Source organism: Coffea eugenioides, chromosome 2 (assembly GCF_003713205.1).
Source record: "Coffea eugenioides isolate CCC68of chromosome 2, Ceug_1.0, whole genome shotgun sequence".
NCBI lineage: Eukaryota > Viridiplantae > Streptophyta > Magnoliopsida > Gentianales > Rubiaceae > Coffea > Coffea eugenioides.
In genome coordinates this window covers 22,682,860-22,705,816 of record NC_040036.1, presented here as the reverse complement: position 1 = coordinate 22,705,816, position 22,957 = coordinate 22,682,860, and the positions used below count along the sequence as shown (strand labels likewise).

General features: G+C 35.6%; 2 protein-coding genes across 2 annotated transcripts; both read right to left on the bottom strand.

Moving 5' to 3' along the window:
- Window positions 1-71: 71 nt before the first annotated feature.
- LOC113759261 (1-aminocyclopropane-1-carboxylate synthase-like) lies at window positions 72-3,184 on the bottom strand. The gene is made up of 5 exons (XM_027301827.1): window positions 3,137-3,184; window positions 2,514-2,684; window positions 2,259-2,390; window positions 1,982-2,142; window positions 72-1,255 (listed from the first exon to the last, which is right to left on the bottom strand). Exons 1-5 carry the CDS (start codon window positions 3,182-3,184, stop codon window positions 244-246), a joined length of 1,524 nt encoding a protein of 507 aa, XP_027157628.1. The 3' UTR covers window positions 72-243.
- Window positions 3,185-14,765: 11,581 nt separating this feature from the next.
- LOC113763495 lies at window positions 14,766-20,009 on the bottom strand. The gene is made up of 9 exons (XM_027307323.1): window positions 19,832-20,009; window positions 19,426-19,693; window positions 18,500-18,601; window positions 18,319-18,401; window positions 18,109-18,225; window positions 16,784-16,886; window positions 16,066-16,708; window positions 15,573-15,778; window positions 14,766-15,113 (listed from the first exon to the last, which is right to left on the bottom strand). The coding sequence occupies exons 1-9, from the start codon at window positions 19,963-19,965 to the stop codon at window positions 14,997-14,999; spliced, it is 1,773 nt and encodes a 590-aa protein (XP_027163124.1). The 5' UTR covers window positions 19,966-20,009; the 3' UTR covers window positions 14,766-14,996.
- Between the last annotated feature and the right edge of the window lie 2,948 nt (window positions 20,010-22,957).

The window sequence follows — 22,957 nt, the reverse complement described above, 5'->3', positions numbered from 1 at the left end:
TTCAACTGTCTAAGAGTAATCATGACACCCTCTTGGATACAAAATACATAAGTTAACAATTCTAGTACTTGAAAGGAAATTACTAACCAATTATTACTTTGTCCAATTAGTTACTTGGACAAAAGTAATAACAAAAAAACAACTAAATTATTGTCATACCCAAGGCAGCTTGTGCTAATAAACAACTAATAAACTAGCTTGTGCTATGAATATTAATGTTGTTACTTCGCTAATGCTAATATCCTATGTCCTGGTCTGGACCAGCTGTGCCGGAGACATAGGAGAATGAGGAGACATCACACTAGGTGACTTCAGGCTTTCTTCATATTCACATCTACTTCCCCCAGAGAAACTAAGCCTGAGATTCTTTTGCCACTGTTTCGACTTCTTCGCAGGCACATCTGATTTCTTGTCTGTCGCTTGGATGAAGATCCTTATCCTTTTTAGCGCGATCTCTAAAGTTTCATCATCCATATTAGCAAAGCAAACCCTAAACCAACCGGGTTCAACGCAATGAAACGAAAAGCCTGGAGAGACATTGAGCTTGACTTTATGTATGATCAACCTCCAAAGCACCATTTCTGCCTCGAACGTGGGTTCTTTGAGCAATGGCCGTAAATCCATCCAACAGAAAAGACCTGCATTGCTGTTCAAACACTTTATCCCGACTTCTTCAAGCCCGCTGGTAAATGTTTGATGTCTTTTTGCAAGTCTCATGGAGCTTGTTTTAAGAAAATCGTCAACGAATTCATCATCCGATAGCATTGAGGCCAGAAAGTGTTGTGTTTGTGAGGAGACTAGTCCGAAACTGGACATTTTCCGACCACAGTTTACGACTGCATCGTTATAGGAGTAAACGATGCCAACCCTGAATCCAGGGAAGCCCATGTCCTTGGACAAGCTATAGATTATATGAATGAGGTCCCGGTTGCAATCCACTTCTTCTATGATTTCAGCTATACTAATGAAATTCGGACGGCTGAAGATGGTCGCCGAATATATTTCGTCGCAAACCAGGTGGATTTGTTTCTCATTGATGAAGTTTACCAATGTTATTTGCGTCTCTCTCTCCACAGTGGTGCCCAGTGGATTAGATGGATTTGCAATTATCACGCCTTTGACTTTGATGCTGGATTTTTGAGCATTTTCAAATGCCTCCTCCAGCGCTTCTTTGGTGATCTTGAAATTGTTTGAGCTCTCGCAGATGACTGGAATTAGCTGTATTCCGGTTCTCCATTTTAGGTCTCGATCAAATCTGCATAGTACAGACAACATTGCTGCATTTGTGAGCGATGGAAATTATTGTAAAAATCATAGCAACAATAATTAAAAAGTATTATAACGATACATATGGATTTGGGCTTCTTTTCTTTTTTCTTTTTTTGGTGCTCCAGAAATGTGTTTGGCTATCCAATATGTGGAAAAAATTATTTATTATAATACTATAATACAAATTTTTCCGATTTAATATATGTGTGATAAAAATATAATTAAAAAAAAAGTGGTTGAAAAAAGTGTTTATGATGTAAATTGACTAATTTTTTGTTTCCAAATAATGAGATATCCAAAAACTCCCTAGTTGTGAGGTCAGTATGTACGCTAGCTGATAATAACCCTTTTGACGACGTACGAGCGTGTGGGAACCCGATTGTGCGTAGGAAAGAAAATATTCGATAGAATACAGTCACTCTGGCAATTGAAACTTCCTGAAAATTATATGGGGACATGCTGTTACAAATTTGTATGCTGCTTCATGGCAAATGTCCGCTGGGTTTAAGGAAGTTTCAATTGCCAGATTGACTTTACATTATACGGTTCTGAAAAGTTTAAGATACTCGCAAAGTTGCAAATTACGTATTGACTTGTCAACTTAGCATACGACCATTAATTATCTTTCTATTATTGTAGTATTTTCTAAATGAATGTCCGCATCAAAGTCGAAAATTTCAGTTACAACACTAAGATGGAGAATGAAGCTTACGCTGGATAATAAGGTGTAGGAACCAAAAATGCATCCCCAGGATCGGCCAAACAAAAGGTGATGAGCTCACTAGCTCCTGTTGCTCCTCCAGCCAGCACGATTCTAGCTGGATCAAAGCTGACTCTGCCTCCTCTTACTTTCCCCATAAACCTTGCCACAGCCTGCATGAATATTTGAAGGAAATCGTGTAAAGAAAAGAGCACGTATTTTCTCTCTTGTGAGAGTTTGGGAACCAAAAAGCAAGTTAGCTGGGAGATGGTCTTGAATATTGACATACATTTCTGAATTGAGGCAAGCCATGATAATCCTGGAAGATGGCTATGTCCCTGAACATTTGTACTCCTTCGCTGGTGCAAATGGATGCTGACGGATGTTTTGTAATCCATTCCTCCACCAAGTCAAAGGACAACTGCGCGCAAGAAAGATGAAGAAATGAGTAACACTGATTATATCAACATTAATGATGTTACCGTCCGAGAATAAAGAACGAATTAGTCGTGGAAACAAGTTTAGCTAGGTATGTGGTTCAAACCTGATTTTCAGCAAGTCCCAGCTGAATAACCCCATTGGGATTTTGATTAGGGTGGTAAGGGTCATTATCATATGCTTTCCATCCATGAAAATAAGAAGAGTTCTCTCCATGCTGTTCGTTGGTGGCAATCTTGGACAAAAGTTGCTCCATCTGCTCAATCCCTCTAGGCGGCTATGAAGTCTGTGGTATTACAATTTGGTGCCTTAACTTGGGGCACGCCCTATATTTCTCTAGGTAGGAATGTGGTGATGACTCAAGGTGTGGCTTGACATAAGCTATATATAGGCGGGAGATTAGAGCAAAATGGCAGGATAAACTGAAAACAATAGAGAGAGAGAGAGAGAGAGTAAAAGTCCTATTTCTTGAAGACAGTAAAAGTCCTATTTCAACGTTCAAAAGTTTGGAAATTAACTGATTGACGGAGAAAAAATGGAAAGAAAGAATGAGCTGCCGAGAATGGTTTGATCAGTGTTCGCTGGGTCTGGTTGGCACTAGTCATGAGTCGTAATTGCTTGCGTGCGTGCGTGACTCGTGGTGTAAATCATTTCCACGTGAGACCAAGAAATTTCTCAGTACTTGCTAATCAAAAATCTAAAAAATGATTTTACTAGTTTTCCAATTACAATCCTTCTTCGTAAATTTGTAATTTCTGTGACTATTGTAATGGCCATATTTATGTTAAATTTGGCCGTTATACAAAGATTATATATTAATAACTTAAATTCACTAATGATTGAGACTTAATTTCTAGTTTTGTAATTCTCAGTACTCTAAATAGAGTGAGCGGTTCAGACGACATATATATCTTACATATATAAATATATCTTTCTGACTCTTTTATATGGCGAGGGCATACTTGTAGTATATTTCCTATTATCTCATTTTTTTTTTTCAAATGTATTTTAATTCGAAATGTTTTTGTTGAATTTTTTTCGATCCCAATAGAGACTCTTAAGCATTATTACAAGGACGAAGAGTGGAATGAGAGGATTTAAGAGTCAAATCAGATATTTCACCGTCATCTAACTAATATCCTTACTAACCAGCCAGCGAAGTTGGATTTTGAGGACATGTTCGGTTGATTATTATCACATGGTTACCGTCTTTTCATATATATAGTAACCATGTGATAATAATGGAAGAGGAGTTCATCTAGTAGTTGCTTTTTTACCACTCAACTCATAAGCTAGTTATTTATCTTAATGCACATATGGGCTGCTTAGTGTTTGGTTAGAATTTGTTTTCCTCGTCAAGAAAAACACTTACCGCTGTCCTGAAACTGGAAAACTATGGATGATGATTAGCGTTAAAAGAAAGTTTGGTCGCCCAATTTCGCAAACACAAGTTTCTCACCGAGCAGCAGCGGACACATTTCAATTCGTACTTCCATTCCGTGAAGTTTGGAAGCCATCTGAATTTTGTCGACGCGCTAAATTTCTTTGAACGTACTCGCGTGCTTCTGTGCTGACTGGTGACCGCCTCTGCGGTTTTTAGACTTTGTGAATCAAATCTTTTTTTTTTTTGGGTCAAAAAAAAAATCAACGGATGAATTAATGCATTCGTTGACAAAAACGGACACCAAAAAGATAAGAAAGAAAGTAGTACTACTCTCTAGTCTCTACTTTATTGGTTTTTAGGTTTGGTTGGTCCTACAATAAATCCTCTTTTGACTACAGTCGTGAATCAAGTGTAGTGATAGGAACACACGAACTCATTCCAAGGTCGCAGGTTGCCATTTTCAGGTTTTACTTGTGAGAATGAAGTTTTAAAGGACAAAGGCCGACCATTTCCCTTTCTCCTTTTGCCTTCCCTTTCAAAATCTTCTCTTCTACACGCCTAAACTTCCCCTCCACCCCCCTAACTTCTGGGATTGCTCATTCAAATCTGGTCTCATGCCGCCGCTGCCAATTGGAGTTGGGACTGCCGACCAAATTATTTTACCTTAGCTGGGGTCATTTTGGTTGGAATTAGAATGTCAAAGGTTTATAAAAAAAAAAAAAAAAAACTTAGGCACGCTTTACCCTTTTTGTCCCATCATCTAACGGTAAAACGGACTCTTTGACTAAATGAGGTATTGGATTCAAATTTTACCTTAGACTTGAACTCCGTCTAACCTGGGTGGGGGGCCGCGGCGTATCCCGCAGTTTGATGTGTCGGTTTGGGTTCTAAGTGGTTCGAGTCGGGACATGTTTCAGGTAAAACAGAAAAAAAAAAAAAATACTTTGCAGTTTTCATCACTATACATAATCAATCCACTCTTTGGTCCATCAATTTTCCATTTCTTCACCTTGTGCACCACGGATTAATGGAACTAGTATTATTTAAACTTATATATAGTGCGGTTTTATGTATAGTTACTCTATCATTATCAGTACAGCTTCCAAACTTATCGTAAGCATATGTCTTTTTCAATTCAATTCTAGTAATTGCAGAAAGATAATGAGTAGAGGACGACATTGAGAAGATCGATGAACCAAAAAAACATCCACCGACCTAAATCCACTGCTCCGCCCGTTACATGAACTTTGCTTTCGGATTTATGTCCTATTCCTCATGCGACGACGCGATGGTAAACTTCCGTGTCATCGCCACGCATTCAATATGGTAACTATCTAGCTAGCTTACGTACAAGCAACTTAAAAATGTAGAAATTTCCCAACTCAGACCTGAGTCAGATTTTAGGGTCTCCAAAGTTTTGAATTTCTATTTCGAACAAACTCCAATCTTCAGTTCAAATTCAGGAGCATTTTGGTGATTAAAACTAAATTTGAACAGGCCGGCCAACGAGTGCATATTGAGGTTTTAGTCTAGTGTTGGGAACAAACAAGACTAAGATTTGCAGAGATCATGGAGTTTTTGGGAGTTTTTATAAAGATATATATTGTAACAATGTGATGTATATAAGATAAAAAGGATATCGACAAGGAATAATTTCATAAACTTTCCCAAGGCTTTTGACTATTTCACTTAGTTCCCTTGAAATTTTAAAAATTACACTTACCTCCGTTGATTTGACACTTTGGTAACCAAACCTTAAAATAAGGTCAAAAATTTAATGAATACCCTAAAATGCCCTTACCTTATAAAGTTCAATTCATTCTTCTAAACAATTGTAAAGTAATTTGACACAACTATAAAAAAAAAAAAAGGAGCCTCAAGTTTTTCATGCCGATATTTGTTATTTAATAATCAACTATTACAATAAATCTTTTGTTATGTCAAGCTATTTTATAGGGATTTATTGGGAATCATAGATTCTTTTTAAAGATAGAGAAGAAGTGTTACCTTGTGTTTTTAGGTTTTAACTACTTTTTTTTTTAATAAAAGTTTATGGACTAGGTTAGTGATGGAACAACCATAGTTTGGTAGTGATTTGGGCAATTTATTTTTAATTATTGTCATTTTTGATACCCAAAAAAAAAAAGAGTTACAAAAAAATTGGATGATATTAAAAGTCATCAAAAAAATTACTAGTTTACGTTTGATCTGGATAGATATTAGCAACAAAATTGATAGTTCTTTTATACTTCTAATGATATATAAGAGAAATGAAACTTGTTAGGGCACAAGTCGGAAAATAAAGTAGTCTCACATCCTCCACAAGCAACTATTTTAAATAATGGCAAAAAAAATTTTAATCCATAATTCCGTTAACACTAAAAATTTGAAGGTTGTTGAAATTTGTCTATTTACTCCAGTGAGTGGCTGGAAGGGGCCTTGGTGTGTATATTGAAGGTAATTCAATCAAACCAAGTCAAAATGAAAACTGCGAGACGAGAGCTAAGGGACAAAACGAAAGAAGAAATGTTCAGAAGAATGCAAGGCTGAAGAGTGTTACACACCAATCTTTTCATTGAAAATCAATAATTTATGTGACAAAGAGAAGATCTGTTAATTAATGGACCGAGTACAGAAGAAGCACATGCATAAAAAAAAAAATAAATGTGAAGAATAGAACGCCCCAAACAGGCATCCAAAGTAAAACTTGAGCGTTGAAAATAGTTAACCCAGAAACAGAAATTTTAGGTGGAAAGAAATTCCAGATATTATTAGTTTTCTGAATTGTTATTGAGTAATTGGTGTTCCATATAGAAGTTGCTAGATAAGGCTAGCTTTATGCCAATTCGCAAAATCAGAGCTCCAAGATAAAATGATGATATGATTAAAAAAAAAAAAAAAAAAAGGCTAAGTAGTAAAGCGTTTGACAAACCTAACAAGAAGGATTGCTGCCCACGAAACTCCCTCAAAAATCAAAACCGTGAAGACCAAAATTAAAGTTGTTTTTGCGTGATATGAAAGAAAAAGATGGGTTTTGACATTTTTGGCATGCAAAATTCTTCTGACTTGGTGATACATATCGACGTGTCTTTTACTTGCAACTTAATTAAGCATCCATGTTTATATATAGGAAATGGGTTGGTGAGTGTAGCTTTTCCTTTTCGTACGTCTTGCAGTCTCTCTCTGTACGTAATTTTATACTCCTATAGTTTGCATTTGTAAGTCAAAAGTGCGTATAAATACACTACTACTACATTTTTTTAAAGTGAATTCAATATTAACAATAACGATAGTGACTGTGTTTGAATAATAATAGATTATCTGAGATAATTTTTAAAAAATATATATTATTATATTTTTTATATACGATACGTGTGAGATAAATATTAAATTAGATGTCAATCATTTTTATTTATATTATCCATCGTATTTAGGTGTACGGAGATTTGATTTGTCATACTATATAATTGTCAAAATACATGCTCTAGTTCAAAGTTCATCACATTTCAACGCGTGAACCTTGATATATGTAGACGGCTGACCTGGTGGATTAGTCAATTGGCTATCTTTGACCATCGTGTCAGTGTAAACCGGGCAAGTCAAGCCTTGGAAATTGTGTAAGAGGGATCTTAGCTATATGCCGATCGAGGGACCCTTATTCATCAAATTAATTACTACAAGACAGAAATTATCTAAAGTGAGTCTTCTACGACCTTCAAAGCTAACGTGGTGGGAGCTTGAAGTTTCTGACAATAGCAGACAGCTCCCCTAAGGTTTAATAAATTACAATCACCTTCCTTCTTTTGATGGTTTATGTAACAAAGTAGACTCAATAGGCCAATTTTTCATTTGAGTATCCTATAATGCCCTCTTTCAAATTTTAAAAAGTTTCTTTCATCTCTTTCTTTAACTTGCCCATGTCCATCACTAGATTCACCGCTCATCAATCCTTAGAAAACCGCTTCTCTTCGTCCCCAAGGCAAGGAGGAAGAAAAATTTAGCAACATTCTTTCATGACACAAGTTGCCCCTACATCATTCTCCCTTTTTCGTCATGCCATCAACAATCTATTATGACACTTAAAATAATCAGAACCCAAAATATATTTGTCGTTTAAAACCCAATGTAACTCATTAAAACCCTAATATGATCCACCCATACATCCCAAGCTTAATACCATATCTTAGAATTGTCGACAATAGTGTTATATGTTGCTTGTACTCAAGAAAGAAAATAAAAAGATTACCATGACATTGGAAGCAAATTGAAAAGTAATTTCACATTTGGGTTTTTGGCGAAACAATTTATTTGTGTAATTCATGTTGTCTGTATCAAATTAATACGGTTTAAGTGCTTGACCTGAGTTTTATCTTTTTGGCATAGAAAAATTGATTATTTACCAATCTCTGTATATTTTTTCATGAGAAGAGAGAAAGGGGAAGATAATTTGTCAATGAAAAAGACGAAATAAATACTAGCAAAGTGGTGAATACCATAGAGTAGAAGGGAGTAAACTAGTTTGCGGGTTTATTGCTCATTAGGAATTTTCTTTTATAAATTTCCTTGTTTTCTTATAAATGGGTTAAAGTGTTTTCTAAGGGTTATTGAAGTAATTTTACACCATTAAGAGAGGTAAGTGTAATTTTTAAAACCACTGGGGAGCTGTTTGAAATTGCCAAAAACCTCAATTTATGAAGGAGTCATATTATAGTGGAAGCAAGTACAAATTATTGCTATTTCAATGAGTTTTTTTTTTAAAAGAAAAATGTACTATAACAATTTGATATATATGAGATAAAAAGGTGATTAAAAAATATGTTTACAAAAAACGTATAAATTTTTCTGCAAAAAATCACAATCCAAACAAGGCCAAGTTGGAAAGCCACCCCAAAAATGTCCGACAATGCTCGACTCTAGATTAATGAGAATTTAAAGTGGCCACTGAATGCCAGAAGATTGCACACCCTACAAATTATGGAGTTGGGAAATGTTGGACTAATTTTCAAAGAGAAATTATATATATACATACATACATACACACACTGCAAATTATGGTGTTGGACTAATTTTCAAAGAAGAGGAATTTTAGGTTCAGAAAAACTACTAGTAAAGTAAGTATACAGAGAATGGCTTGCCAAGACGACAGCGGACCACTATAGGTGTTCAATCTGTTGGTGGGGAGTAATATTCAAGCAGCAGCCATGACGCACGGGTTGGGTAATTCCAGAAGTTTTCAAATTCTATTTTTATTTCTCGTTTTACCGTTCTAGAAAAATACTACTGATGCAGAGATAGATATAACTAGTCACCAACGAATACTTCTCAACTGGTATCTTTGGATAATTACCTGACACATTAATTATCAAACGAGGTAGCAATTGAACACAAATGGGGTTGAAACCTAGAGGGGTAAAATTCTTAAAAGTAAGGTAGAATGGCTTTTTTTTTTTTTTTTGGACTTGACAAAAGGAAAGGCATGATAAATTTTCTCTCCACTTCTGGATGGGGTCAGAGGAAAGAGAGAATATTCCTTAAATAATGAAAAATTCACTTATATTGGGACATTACCAAATGTATCGTCATCAACACGCACGCACGCACAAAATCTGCTCACCTGAGGGCTGAGACAAATTCACAAAGGGAAGATGATGAGATGTGGGCAAGGAAGAAATAGGTCAACTATATCGTGCTTTTGGATTTGCATAGCCACGAGGATGTTGCGAGTCAGAGAATTGGAATGGAATGATTTCGGATTTTTCAAGTACTACAAACAAACTATTGCAGTAGTAGTAGTAGTAGAAGTAGTATTTGTCTTGGACACCATTTTGTCTCGCATTGTCTGGCTGTCTTCCAAATTCTTTTAATTCCAATTCCACGCTGAGTTCCACATATCCTTATCTTCATTATTCCAAGATTCTACCAAAACGTTTCTTTCTTGCCTCCTCTCCCGGTCATATATAAGATCTGGTAACACTTTCCCGGCAGTTTCCCCATTGACAAATTCTTGTTTGCCATTTGAAGCTACGTGACGCGCGACGCGTTGTTTGGATTGTACTACTGACTAATTTGAAGTTTCCCATTGGTTCGTTTTTTTTTTATTAACATATTTTTCAATCCATCCATCCATATCCACGTACATCAAATCGTTACGTTACGTTACGCGGTGTGTTGTGCTAATAACAATTATGTTTAATGTTTGTCTTCCTATTAATTAAAAGAACGTGCGACTGCATCGAAGCTTTTTTGCAAGTAACTGGATGTTCGCCATGAAACAGTGGGTATAATTGTATGGAGTATGCATGAACTGGATGGAGAGAGCTGTTCCCCCACACCTTTCACGACGCGGAGTATGCAAAGTATCAATTAATAGACGGTTTCAAGGAGGAATGGGTGAGCAGCAGTACTAAGTATAGTGTATATATCTTTGTTGGAGTGCGGTGGGAATTGGGAATTGGGGAATTGGGAAAGGAAAAATAAACAAATTGCAAGCTTAATTGAATTGATGATGATTGCTCCATTTCAGATTATCTTTCCCCTTCCAAACAAGACCCAATCCAATTCAACCTTTTCTTTCTAACTTCGGGACGATTCAATGCCATCCATCATCTTCAAACTACAACATTTTCTATTTCCACCTTCAGCTATGGAGCCACCACCACCAGCTTTCGAAACTCAATTCAAGATTCTCAACCACCCCTTACGTACTACTAGAAGAGTCCACGGAAGAAGATAGAGGCAGAGGCATAAGAAGAAAGAACTGAAACCCAAACATTAAGCAAAATCGTCACATTCTGGTGAGAGAAGGCAATTCATGTATGAATGCGCGCCGGCCGGCCTAGTCAAGTCTGCAACTGAGGCTGAACAAAAAAGTCTGAAGTTGCAGCTAACTATGGTCGTTGCCAGATCATCATCCTCAAATGTTCAGGTGTGACTTCACAAGAATTACTCCCTCCGTCCCACTTTGATAGTCCAGTTTTCCTTTTTTGTCTGTCCCAAATTATAGTCCACTTTCCAATTGAAGGATGTAGTTGTATTTTAATTTTCCTAAAATACCCTTATTCAATGTAAGTTGTTGTTACTATAAACCTACCTCATTTTTTTACCATCAATTCAAGTTCCCATAAAGTTGTACTCTAATTAATGTGAGGGTATTTTAGAAAAATAGTTATCTAAATTGATTGTTCCAACAAAATTAACTACTTTTTATTAAACTGTGTGAAAAAAGAACCAGGACTATCAAAGTGGGACGGAGGGAGTATATATATAAAAGAAGAAAGCAAGAAAAAACACGAGCCCAAAAACCAAAAAAAAAAAAAAAAAAGCTATTAATCACTCAAAAAACTCTTGCTATCTAAAATCAACATCGTGCCGTGCCACCCATGGATGAAACAGTTGTAGCGATCCGGTGCCGGTGACGGTGACCTACTAATCATGATTCATACAGCATATAAAAACGTTTAACACTTGAGAAATATTAAGTTACCAAAAATCAAACTATCCAGCGACTCGTCATGATCAAAATCAAACTCGCTTTAAGCCTTTTTACATGCAGTCCGAGGCATCTTTTTGACTTCACCTCGTGAAACAGGGAGCGGTTTGAGGTTGCCCATAGTGTATAATTAAATATTTAGTAAACATGTTTCCTGTCGCCAAACATCCATATTTAGTCAAATGTACCAAACAAAACTTCTGCTACTAATCTTTATCCTGACTAACTGTTGAAAAGGTGGCATTAACTTTTACCTGTTACGAAACGAAAACCTCCAGATTCTAAACTAATGCACTAACTAAACTAATGCACAATTTTTGAAGCTTTACAATCCCGTTTCATCTTCTCCTCCATACAACAAACAATGCCATCTTGTTTGTACACTTCAATTTGATCAGAATTCGTACTTACCAAATCTATCTGACTAGTTTTTGCATCTGTTCTTTCACGAGACATGGAAAATGGGACTGCGCAAATTTTTCAAAGCAACAAAAATCTGGGCTCCTCTATCAAAATCTCCAGAATCCAAAACAAAGAATGACCCTTAAGAAACTTTGACCGGCATTATGGCAACCCCCAGCTAATTCCCCACTTACATTGAAATTTCCAATTTCTAACTAATACATCCCCATTAAACAGTTCAATGAGAAAGATTTCGAGGTACAACAGTTCATCTTGCCACTCCCAGATAGACCTGTCAACGGGTCGAATTCGGGCCGGAATTCATTATTCCGGATCGGGACCTGTTATACTATACCGGTTCCGTATCCGGTCCGTTTACCCGACAGGTCTTCTACTCTATGTTCCGGACCCGGATCCGACGGATTTACCCGAATCCGGATCCGGATCCGGGTCTACCCGAAAAAATATTTGAAACCTGTTTTACAACAAAATTAGAAAAAGTACTACTTTTTTTTATTAAGAAAGGTCAATTTAATTTTGTCCAACAAGTATTATTTCAATGTTGTCACTTGGTTAAAGTCTTAGCCGGGCTATATTGCATGTGTTAATTAACATCTTCTAAATATAATGTTTAGCATTGATAAATACTTTTTGTAAGATTTAAATTCATGCTTTTGCAACAGGTGTTGTATATGCCAAAGGCTCTGCATGTCCATGGATAATATTTAGTTGTTTGGGCCTTTGGGCTATAGAAGTAAATTTGAGATATAAATTTGGGATATATTATTGGTATATATATATATATCTATTTTATATTCGGATACGGGTCAAATACGAGCCGGAATGATGTATTCCGTATCCGATCCGTTTTTGTTTGATAAAACGGATCCGGATTCGAATCCGGGTAATGCAATTATATCCCTACCCGGACCTGTAAAAAATTGACGGATCCGGATTGGATCCAGGTCTAGACCCGGACCGTTGACAGGCCTACTCCCAGAGTAATATGCAGTCATAAAATGAAATTTATAGTCTCACCTCTAAAACTTTTTGCCTCATCGTTATTGCCTTAAAGATATTCGTCGAACTCGGACAATTTGGCCGTGAATCTGCAACTTCTGTATTCCAAATCTACAGTTTTGGATGGACAGACAACTTCTAGTTCTAGCCAAATTACATTGAAGTTTGGGATAATTGCAGAAACCTACCCTGAGGTTTTTGACATTTGCACTGACCTCCCCTGTGGTTTGAAAAATTACATTGACCTCCCCTGAGGTTACTAATCCTTTGCAAATTCAGTCCAAACGATTAAAATATTGTTTTAGGGAGTGAAATTAGAATTTTTTACCAAATTTGTCCTTTGTACTACATGTCCAATGAATAACAAAATACTACAAATCAATTAACAATTAATAAACTTTAAGGAGTATAGTTTATAGGCAAATATGCATTACCTATTTAAAGTACCGGCTCTTTATGGGTATTTTACTTTCAAACATTTAATTTAATACAAATATTTATGCTCAAATACATATTTGTATTTACTTTTCAAATATTTAATTTTTGTTAAATACAAAAACTACCAATCTCTCTTCCGTAAAAATATTAATATAACGCTTTTTCAATTTTAGTTGCAAACATTTATGTATTTAACATAAATTAAATGATTCAGAATAAAATACCCATAAAGAACCAATATTTTATTCATGTAATAGATGAAAACCATAAAAAATTAATACTTTATGGGTCATTTTTTTAAAAAAAAATATTTAATTTATATAAAATAAATAACCTACCGATTTCCTTTTTGCAAGAATATTACTGTAACACTTTTTGAATTTTACTAACAAACATTGATATATTTATCATAAATTAAATGTTTGAAAGTAAAATATCCGTAAAAAGCCGGTACTTTAAATGAGTAATGCGTGTTTGCCTATAAAGAGTCGGTAACTATTTAAAGTACCGGTTCTTTAAGGGTATTTTACTTTCAAACATTTAATTTAATACAAATATTTATGCTCAAATACAGATTTGTATTTACTTTCAAATATTTAATTTTTGTCAAATACAAAACCTACCAATCTCTCTTCCGTAAAAATATTAATATAACACTTTTTCAATTTTAGTTACAAACATTTATGTATTTAATATAAATTAAATGATTCAGAATAAAATGCACGTGTAATGAATGAAAGTCATAAAAAATTAATACTTTATGGGCCATTTATTTTTTTTAAAAAAATATTTAATTTATATTAAATAAATAACCTATCGATTTCCTTTTTGCAAGAATATTACTATAACAATTTTTGAATTTTACTTACAAATATTAATATATTTATCATAAATCAAATATTTGAAAGTAAAATACTCGTAAAAAGTTGGTACTTTAAATAAGTAATGCGTGTTTGCCTATGAATTATACTCCTTAAAATTTATTAATTGCTAATTGATTTATAGTACTTTGTCATTCATTAGATATGTAGTACAAAGGACAAATCTGGTACAAAATTTTAATTTCACTCCCTGAAATAATATTTTAATCATTTGGATTAAATTTGCAAAGGATTAGTAACCTCAGGGGAGGTTAGTGTAATTTTTCAAACCACAGGGGAGGTCAGTGCAAATGTCAGAAACCTCAGGGGAGGTTTCTGCAATTATCCCTTGAAGTTTTACTACTGTATTTTCGGCTGATGACTACTGCAGCTTTCTCCAGATAAATGTTACCTCAGAAGATTAGCAAAGTTTGTCATATGGCAACAATAAACAAGGCCCAACAATACCCTGATTACCTACCTCTTCATCTCTTTCTCACCCACCGAAAGAAGAAAGACAAACTCGGAGAGACAATTGAATGAATTCAAAAAAGTAACGTAGAGAATTTGCAAAACTTCTTAACATGTGCTGGCAGGCGTCAAGCTACAAAGCATGTGTTTCCCACTCAAAATCGTCAAAGTTGTATGACTCCAATCCCTTGAACCATGACGATGGAAATTGCACCCTCGATTTTGCCCCTTCATAACTGTAGTTTGTAGGTGAGGAAAATAAATAAAGCAAATATGGCGTTGGATCACGAAAATTCAAAACTGCCCTGCACACGAAGAGGTAAATCATGTGACTAAAATGTACATGAAAATTTGCTTATGCAACTAAGCACTTCCAACTTGATTTACATACTGAACATACAAGGCTACACCCTCACTAATTTGAGCCACAGACTAAATTGAGGATAAGTTAACATAATCACAAGCGCAAGGAGAAAAATCTCCTCATATCCAAAACCGGCTACAAACTTCACCCGAGAATCTCTACTATTGACTTGCCCTTCCGAAGAAGTGCTCTATTTGCAAGCACCCATGAGACTGGAAACTACTTGGTTTGTCTCCCACTTTGCATTTCTTTGTGCTTGTAAGATTTTCTCTGTTATCCTACTCAGAAAAAAATTGAAACAGCAGGAGTTAAACATCTTACTTAAGATTAACAAATATGTTAAGTATGTTGGAGAATATACGATTAATAATTAAAAATCTCACTCCAGCATCTAATTGGTCATTTGCAAACTTAACTACTGGTGGTCACATGGCAAATTAGTTGTAGTTATTGTTAAGTGGATCACAAATGACGTATCCTGAAAGAGTGCAGCAGGTGTTTTATTCTTTTTTCAAAGATCAGCCAATAAGGAAGTGCAGAAATTATGTTGGTGAAAGTATTTAGGCTCTCCACAAAAGTATACTTCCATCATATCATGCAGAGAACTCAAATTAACCAAAGATGCAAGACTATATAAAGAACTTCAAATGAAACTCCTTATCAAACGAATGGGAACTCTTGACTATAAACTTCAACATACATAGTGAATCCACAATGTGATGACTATGGAATCTCACCAATGATGACTGATTGAGAGATCTCAAAACTTTAATTCTGCCACCCCTACCATCAGCTCCAACAGCAATCAAGTCTGCCGTACTTGCATTTGAACCTTGCAGTCCCATAGACAGAGATGCTTGACCCTTATTCCTCTTGCACCATTTCCCCAAGTGCCATTTAGTCCCATCAGGACCTAGCAACCCCCCAGAGAAACAGTGATTTCCTGCATTTGATGTAACACGTATCTATGAAATGAATGCTCTAGATTGATGGTATGTTTAAGTTATAAAATCATTACAAAGAAACCAGAAGAACTGCATCCAAAAATGAGATTCAAGACAGAAAAAATTGTCCTTGTATCATAAGAGGTATTTGAAATGCAACATGCAAAATCAGGAGAGGTCATACAAACTTAAAAAGTCATTTTTAGTGGTAGATCATGTCAGCCAATAAAGAGGCGTTCTTTCATATGAGGACAACCGGAGAAGTTTTAGACAAATCAAAGAATACCTCGCTGGGAAACTACAGCTGGTAATGGAGTTTCTTTTCTAACATTCAGCAAAGACTGAGGTAATCCCATGTCATCATCTAGTATTACGATGTTATTATCCACCATATCTGCTCTGTTCTCGGTATTAGGCTTTGTATCTCCCACTGCACCTGATGCTCCGTCCATGCTGCCATGTCGCTCAGCTTGGATTTCACTTAGTGTGTCCCCTGTCCTTGAGCCACTCTTCCAGGCTGCCCCTCCATTTTCAGCTAAAGGTTTCAATTGTCCACACGAGTTCAAGTGAACAAAAGTCTCCCTCGCATTCTCAACTTGATTATGCAAGAAGTAGCCTTGATCCTGATTAGCTGGGTTAATTTTCCTGGGAACCACATTATCAGTTGTACCTCTATTACTTGTAAATCCAGAAGAGTTAAGCTTCCTTTTCTTTAGTGAACAAGATGAATTCTCCGATATGCCCATTTCTGTTTCCGGAACAGGTTCCTTGTTTTGATCTCTGCATGAAGTTACGTCATTTCTGCTACCCTGGTCGAAACCCTTAGCAAGTTTTTCTACCTCACAAGCAGATTTTCTAGAAGCTTTCAAAGTTCTCAAAGTTTCATTAACTTTTACTTCAGCAACAGATTCAAGTTCCTGGATCCTTTCCTATTTAGTGAGGAATATTAGTCCGCATTATATTGCACAAAAAAAATACTTGAATCACTTCAGAGACTGACAAACCTTCAGCTTCTTTATCTTATCTTTAGCCTTCTCTAGTTTACTAAGAGACCGAGCCTCTCCTCTTCCAAGCACATTGCACTTAGTCATCAATTCTTTGTAGCTCCTGTGAAATCCACACAAGGACTATCATCCCAACCACACCAAGAGGAGAAAACTAAGGAAGCAAAAGAGGCATATAAAATGGATTTCTACCAGTTAACATGTACAGAACCAGCTGAAAGGCCATCAAAGACAATCAAAAGAAGGAAATTGCTGGAAAATGAAATACAGGATGAAATTGATGCTATTATATCTTGTTTTCTTTCCAGAAACATAGGCACATCAAAATGAAACAAGTCAACTTTCTCTTTTACCTCTAGGGCAATGTATTTTCTTATGGAGTTTCCCAAGAGTAAAAGAATTGTGTTTGGCAGGTGAGTTCATTTCAAGAACGCAAGGAAAGACAACATTCTTTGAGATGTAAGAGGTCATTTCTGATGCACAAGCAGTGCGCACATGCATTTTAAAAAGCAAAATAGCTGAAAGGACAACATATTAAGGATGATTAGAATTTCTTTAAATATAACAGTCCTCAGACAAGGCTTGTTCTAAATAATAGACAAATATGCTTAAACAGCTCAAGCCTAACAATGATAGACACTAGTTTCTCTTAGATAATCGAATTAACAAGCTGCAGGATGACCTATCACACCATTTCTATGAGATACATAGATGGGTAAACACCAAATAAACCACTCAGGGCTACCTCTGTTTAGAAAAATTTAGATATACCACCATAATAAAACTGTTAAGCTGGCATAGAATGACCAAGAACAGGTGTTATGCATGCCAAGGAGGGAAAACAAAAAGGTGGACTATCTTTTAGTATGCACCTATCCGGTGATATTGCTGGTGCACCTTATTGCATGTTCAATGACAGGATGAGCAGATTGTGCTTAATAATTGAGATGAATATGAAATGTTAGTCAATATTGATCTCTCTTATTTCGAATATAAAATTAAAAGCAATAGGCATGTCAAATTACTAGTCATGATAAGAAATAACAGGTATTTCCTTTTATAATTGCTTTTTCTGTTTCTGGATGATAACGGGTTGTGATATTAGCTGTTGAAACCACTGTCCGAACTTGCTGCCTTAATATCTTTAGAATGGCAGTCTCTGGATATATTAATCACATTTGCTTCAAACAAGAATAAGAAGAGAGATGAGAAGAAGATCAAGTGTAAATGCTTGAGAATTTCTCTAAGAACAAGACATGGTAAGCAATTAACAGCCGTGAAATCAACGAGCAACGATAATAACAATTATAGCACGGAATTCATACTTGTTACGGATGACCAATGATTTCTTCAGAACATCAATAGTCTCTTTGCTGTTGACCTCATTACCCAAGCATGCAAGCTTCAGAACCTCATCGTCATCCAAGTTCAAATCAGATACTCTAAGTATAATCCCCAGAGCCACAATAAGTTAGTGAACCTTTTGAAAAGAAAATTGAAGATGTTCTAACTTGCTACTTCTGCAAATCACTTACAGCTTCAGTGCTGCAAGTTCCTTGGCTAAGGCCATATTCCTTTCCTGAAGCCTCATGCACTCCAGAGTTGATCGGTCCAACTCCTGCAATATTGTGACTAAACAGTTGAGCAGATTTCTTTGGTTGTGCCAAAAAAATGATGTAGTGCCACATCTTGTTCAAATAGAACGTAACCATCTACCTCAGATTTGAAATGCATCAGTTGCTGGATGGTAGCTTTCTGCTTTAGAGCTTCATTCTTTAAAGCCACCTCTACTTGGACCGTTTCCTTATACATGCACAGCTAAGGCAAAGATAGCCAGTGAGAATAAATTTCCTCAGATCATGATAAAAACCTCAAATTATCAGAAAACAGGACAACTGTTTATCACTTGCAATTCAAGAAGAATGGCACAGGAGCCAAATTATCTAAAACTTACGCCATTTCATCTTTTAAAATCTGTTGGATGAACAGGACATTTCAACCTTGTATCACATGTATATGTGTAACAAGCCTGAAGTGTAACTCTACAGAGAATCCGCAACACCAGAATGCAGCACATTAGAGATCACTAATATCAAGCATAAATTGCAGCAACCAGCTCAAAAGCTCTAGTAGTTCACGTATTCTTAACAAGAAGCATTGACCATCCATTTCTAATTACAATATTTCAAATTAAAACACCCAGTATATTATCAGGACAAATGCCCTTTCTACCACAATATAAAAATGCCTCCACTGAAAGAAAGCAGATAGATGAGATCACAGCTTAGGCTTCTTCGCTAGCATTTTTAAAAAATTGAACTTATACTGTTCTACACATACTCTGAAGAACACAAGTTTCATCACCACTAGCCACCCCACAAGCAAAAAAATAAAAAATAAAAAATCCTCACATCATTGGTATTCGAACACAATCCCACCGGATAAATGCCTCTGATCCTGGCCTTAGAACAAGGGTTCGACTCTGGCCATCCTTAATCAATTTCTGCTTCTTCCTTCCCAGTTCCCACCCTTCCTAACTTATAAAAGATGCATGACAAAACAACTCAAGCATTGGATCATTATACTTATGAGCCGACATTCCATTTCTAGGCAACCGAACAGATCATAAGCAAACATAGTACCTCAGCATTGACAGCTTCAGAACTCTTCTGTAACTGCTCCAAAGCTGAGCTAAGCCCTATAACCTTCCCTTCCAATCTCCTCACTTCATTCCGCAATTCCTCGGGATTCTCCCCATAATTCCCTTCTTTCTGAGTTAAACCCAGGTCATTCGGATCCCCAACAGATTGAAAATAAAGACGACCCACATTTGCATTGGAACAAGTCTGCTTGCATACGGGACAATTCTTCTTCTTCCCATTTGTGCAATACTCGAACCATTGCTGAAGACTACATTTTAATTTTCCCAATCAATTAGACACTGAGGATTTCTTTTTTAAAAAGAAAAATTAAAGTTGGAATTTGTCTGTTTGGATAAATAGTAAACAAAAAAGGGGTAATTAGAGAAATTATTATAGGGAAACTGACCAAAGCTCGTGAAAAACGTGGCCGCAGATGGAGATGGATTGAAGGTCTTCGACAATGGGTTTGAGGTCTTCATAACAGATTGAGCAGATGGTCTTGGCAAACGCCGTCTCCGCCGTACTATTGCTGCCAACCATCGCTCATTTATCTGGTATCCTGCGGCGGCAAAGGCAATAGTAATTGTAAGAAATGGCATGGGACTGAGGGGCTCTGAAATTAGTTTAAGTTTTCTGGGGAGGGAGGGTTCTAGAGCTTAGACTCTAGAGGGAGCGGGAGTGGAGGAAGAGGCGGATTGCCCAAATATTTTGGACTAAGAGACTGCGCGGGAACTACAAGGGCGAATAATTTACATTGAAGAAATAACAAGAAAAATTTTCCAAGGTGTATAAATAAATGAAAATAATCAAATCCAATAAAATAAGGGATAATATCAAAAACCTCCCTTGAGGTTTTTCTTAATATCACTTGGCACTCTTGAAGTTTTAGAAATATTACTTACCTCCCCTAATAATTGTAAAAAGACTATATTAACCCTCATTTGACACATAATTCACAACATATCAAATAAATATAACTCAAAAATTGAAAAAAAAAAAAGAAACAAATGCCACCTTCTCCCTTTTCCCTTTTTTCCATCATTCTCTCTCACTCGTATTTTTTGGATGATTTTGCAAATTTTATTTGTAAATTATAATAAATTAAATTTTGTTTGCCTTTTACTTTTTATGATTATGATAAAATGGAGTATGATTTATTTGCTTATTTTGAGTTGATTTTTATAATGATTGGTACAATTTAATGGTTTGAGCAAGGGTTGAGAAGTTGTTATAAAAAAAATATAAATCCATAAGAAATCGGTTTTGAGCAAATAGAATTAAATTGATGCAAGTGTATTTCTTTTCAAATATTTCTTTATTTTTCAAATTTATATTTTTATGAGGTATACATTATGATGTAGTAGTACTCTAAGTGATTATTTTTTAGCTGATGGTTTTCTTGAAGTGAACAAAGTGGTTTAGGAATATTTTTATTTAGCAAGTGAAAGGGTAGTTTAAAGTTTTTAAAAATTTTGTTACACAAATAACAAAAGTAAAGGAGATAAACGATATTTTTGAAACTTTAAGGGTGCCAAGTGATATTAAGAGAAATCTCATGGTAGGTTTTCGATATTATACCTTAAATTATATGGCTCCTTTTGGATTGTGATTTGAGAAGTCTTGATTTACCCTCGGATTTTAATTTTATTTTTCTGGTCCGGTTGAAAAGTTCGTTTGTTTCTTTGCAATTTTGATTTTTTAAAAATCTCAAAATCTAAATCTAATCTTTTTTTAATTTCACTCATTTGGGATTTGGAGAAACTTGAAAATGTCAAGTCCGTTAGTTGTTTAAAATATTCTCAATATATCTTTTTAATCATCTTTTTTGCGTCACTGTATCATATTGTTATAAGTAGTTTGTTTTCGTCTTGCAAAAAAGGAACTTATAAAAACTCGCAACCAATTCCAAACATGGACCTAATGCAGTTGAGTATGCATCTAAGTAGCATAACTTCGTATGAGCACTTGCCAAAAAGGTGTCAAATGTTGGAATTATGAATTCATTATTCTTAACGAGCTGAATATGAAAGTAAAGGCATCAATTCATAATGAATGACTGGAAACTGGAGAGTTTTGTAGGGGGTGGGTAATGGAGTTTATTGATCCTCCTACCTACAGCATCTCTAGTATCAAGCCAAAAGCCCCCCCCCCCCCCCCCCCCCCAAGAATCAGATCATCTACTGGAGAGTTTATAGTCATAGAAACTGGCCCATCAAGAAGTGAGTCATCAATCAGTTCCCTGCCAGAATTTGTGGTGTAGGTTTCTTTCCAGAGGAGATGAAAGGACTTGGGTATTGTTGGACGAACCACAAAGGAAGGCTGAAATTTTGAAGTGTCCTTGGTTTAAAATACATGCACCAGGAAAGGGTGGAAGCCGTAGAAGTGATTGGGAGACGCAAGATTGCCTCTGGTAGTGCTGGGACTATCCACTACTTGTGTGCCTCCTCAACTGACTTTCCATTTTCTGTGAGAATCTATTGGTCCTCATCCAGACACGATATCACAATTTTTTATTTTTTTGATTAATCTACCCTCAGAAATTCATCCTTTCAACAGACATTCTGATTTTTGTATGTAAATTCATCTTTAACATCACCTTCCAAATATCCAATGGTGTGGAAAAACAAATGCATGTTAAATGTAAAAAAGGTTTTCAATAATATGTTCCGATTTAAAACTTGTGCCTAGTATGGGAGTTTTAGGTGAGGAAGAAAAAAAAGAGAAAAGATTAGAATTGTATTTTGGCGTAGGAGAAAAAAATATGAGAGAAGGTAAGTAGCATGTTCGCTTTACAAATCTGTCCTCCTATTCAAATAGGAGTAGTAACTAAATGTTTGTTTAATGGGTGCTAAACGAACAAAAGTAGTTTTCCTTTCATTTCCGGCCACTTATAGGAAGAAAAGGTAGCAAAGGAACGCAAAGCATTTTAAGTTGGTCAAATCTATTTCCCAAAAAAAAAAAAAGGGTTAGTCAAATCATTCCATTTCTTTTCTTTTTCTTCTCAACTTAAAATCCCCAAATGAAGGAAGTTTTCAATATTCTATCCAAATCATTTATTTTCTCACCACTCCTTCCATTCAAACCAATTTTTTGAAAATTAAGCCGAACCGCCTGATTCAACTAGTTGAACTACAAACGGTCTGATTCTATATTTAATATGAAAAGTCAAAAGAATTGTTCAAACTCGATCAATAATCGATTGGACCGATCAAAACTAATAAACAAAAACCAGCCTTTCAATCGATTTTTCACTAAATATTTCTTTTATTGTTTGTCTATTAAAATTATCTAAGTAATTTAATATTAAAATAATAAAAAAGGGATTGAACTGATCGAACCAACTGAATCATGAACCAATAGTTCATCTGACTCACTTGTTGGTTCGAGTTTCAAAATATTAATGCAGACAATTTTTCAGTATTGCGAAAAAATAAAAAGAAATTAAGCGAGGAGGACAGAAGCGTACTTGTCGGAGACATTCTAGCAGCTGATGCTCTTTTATTCAACGATTAACAAATAAATTTCTTAAAAA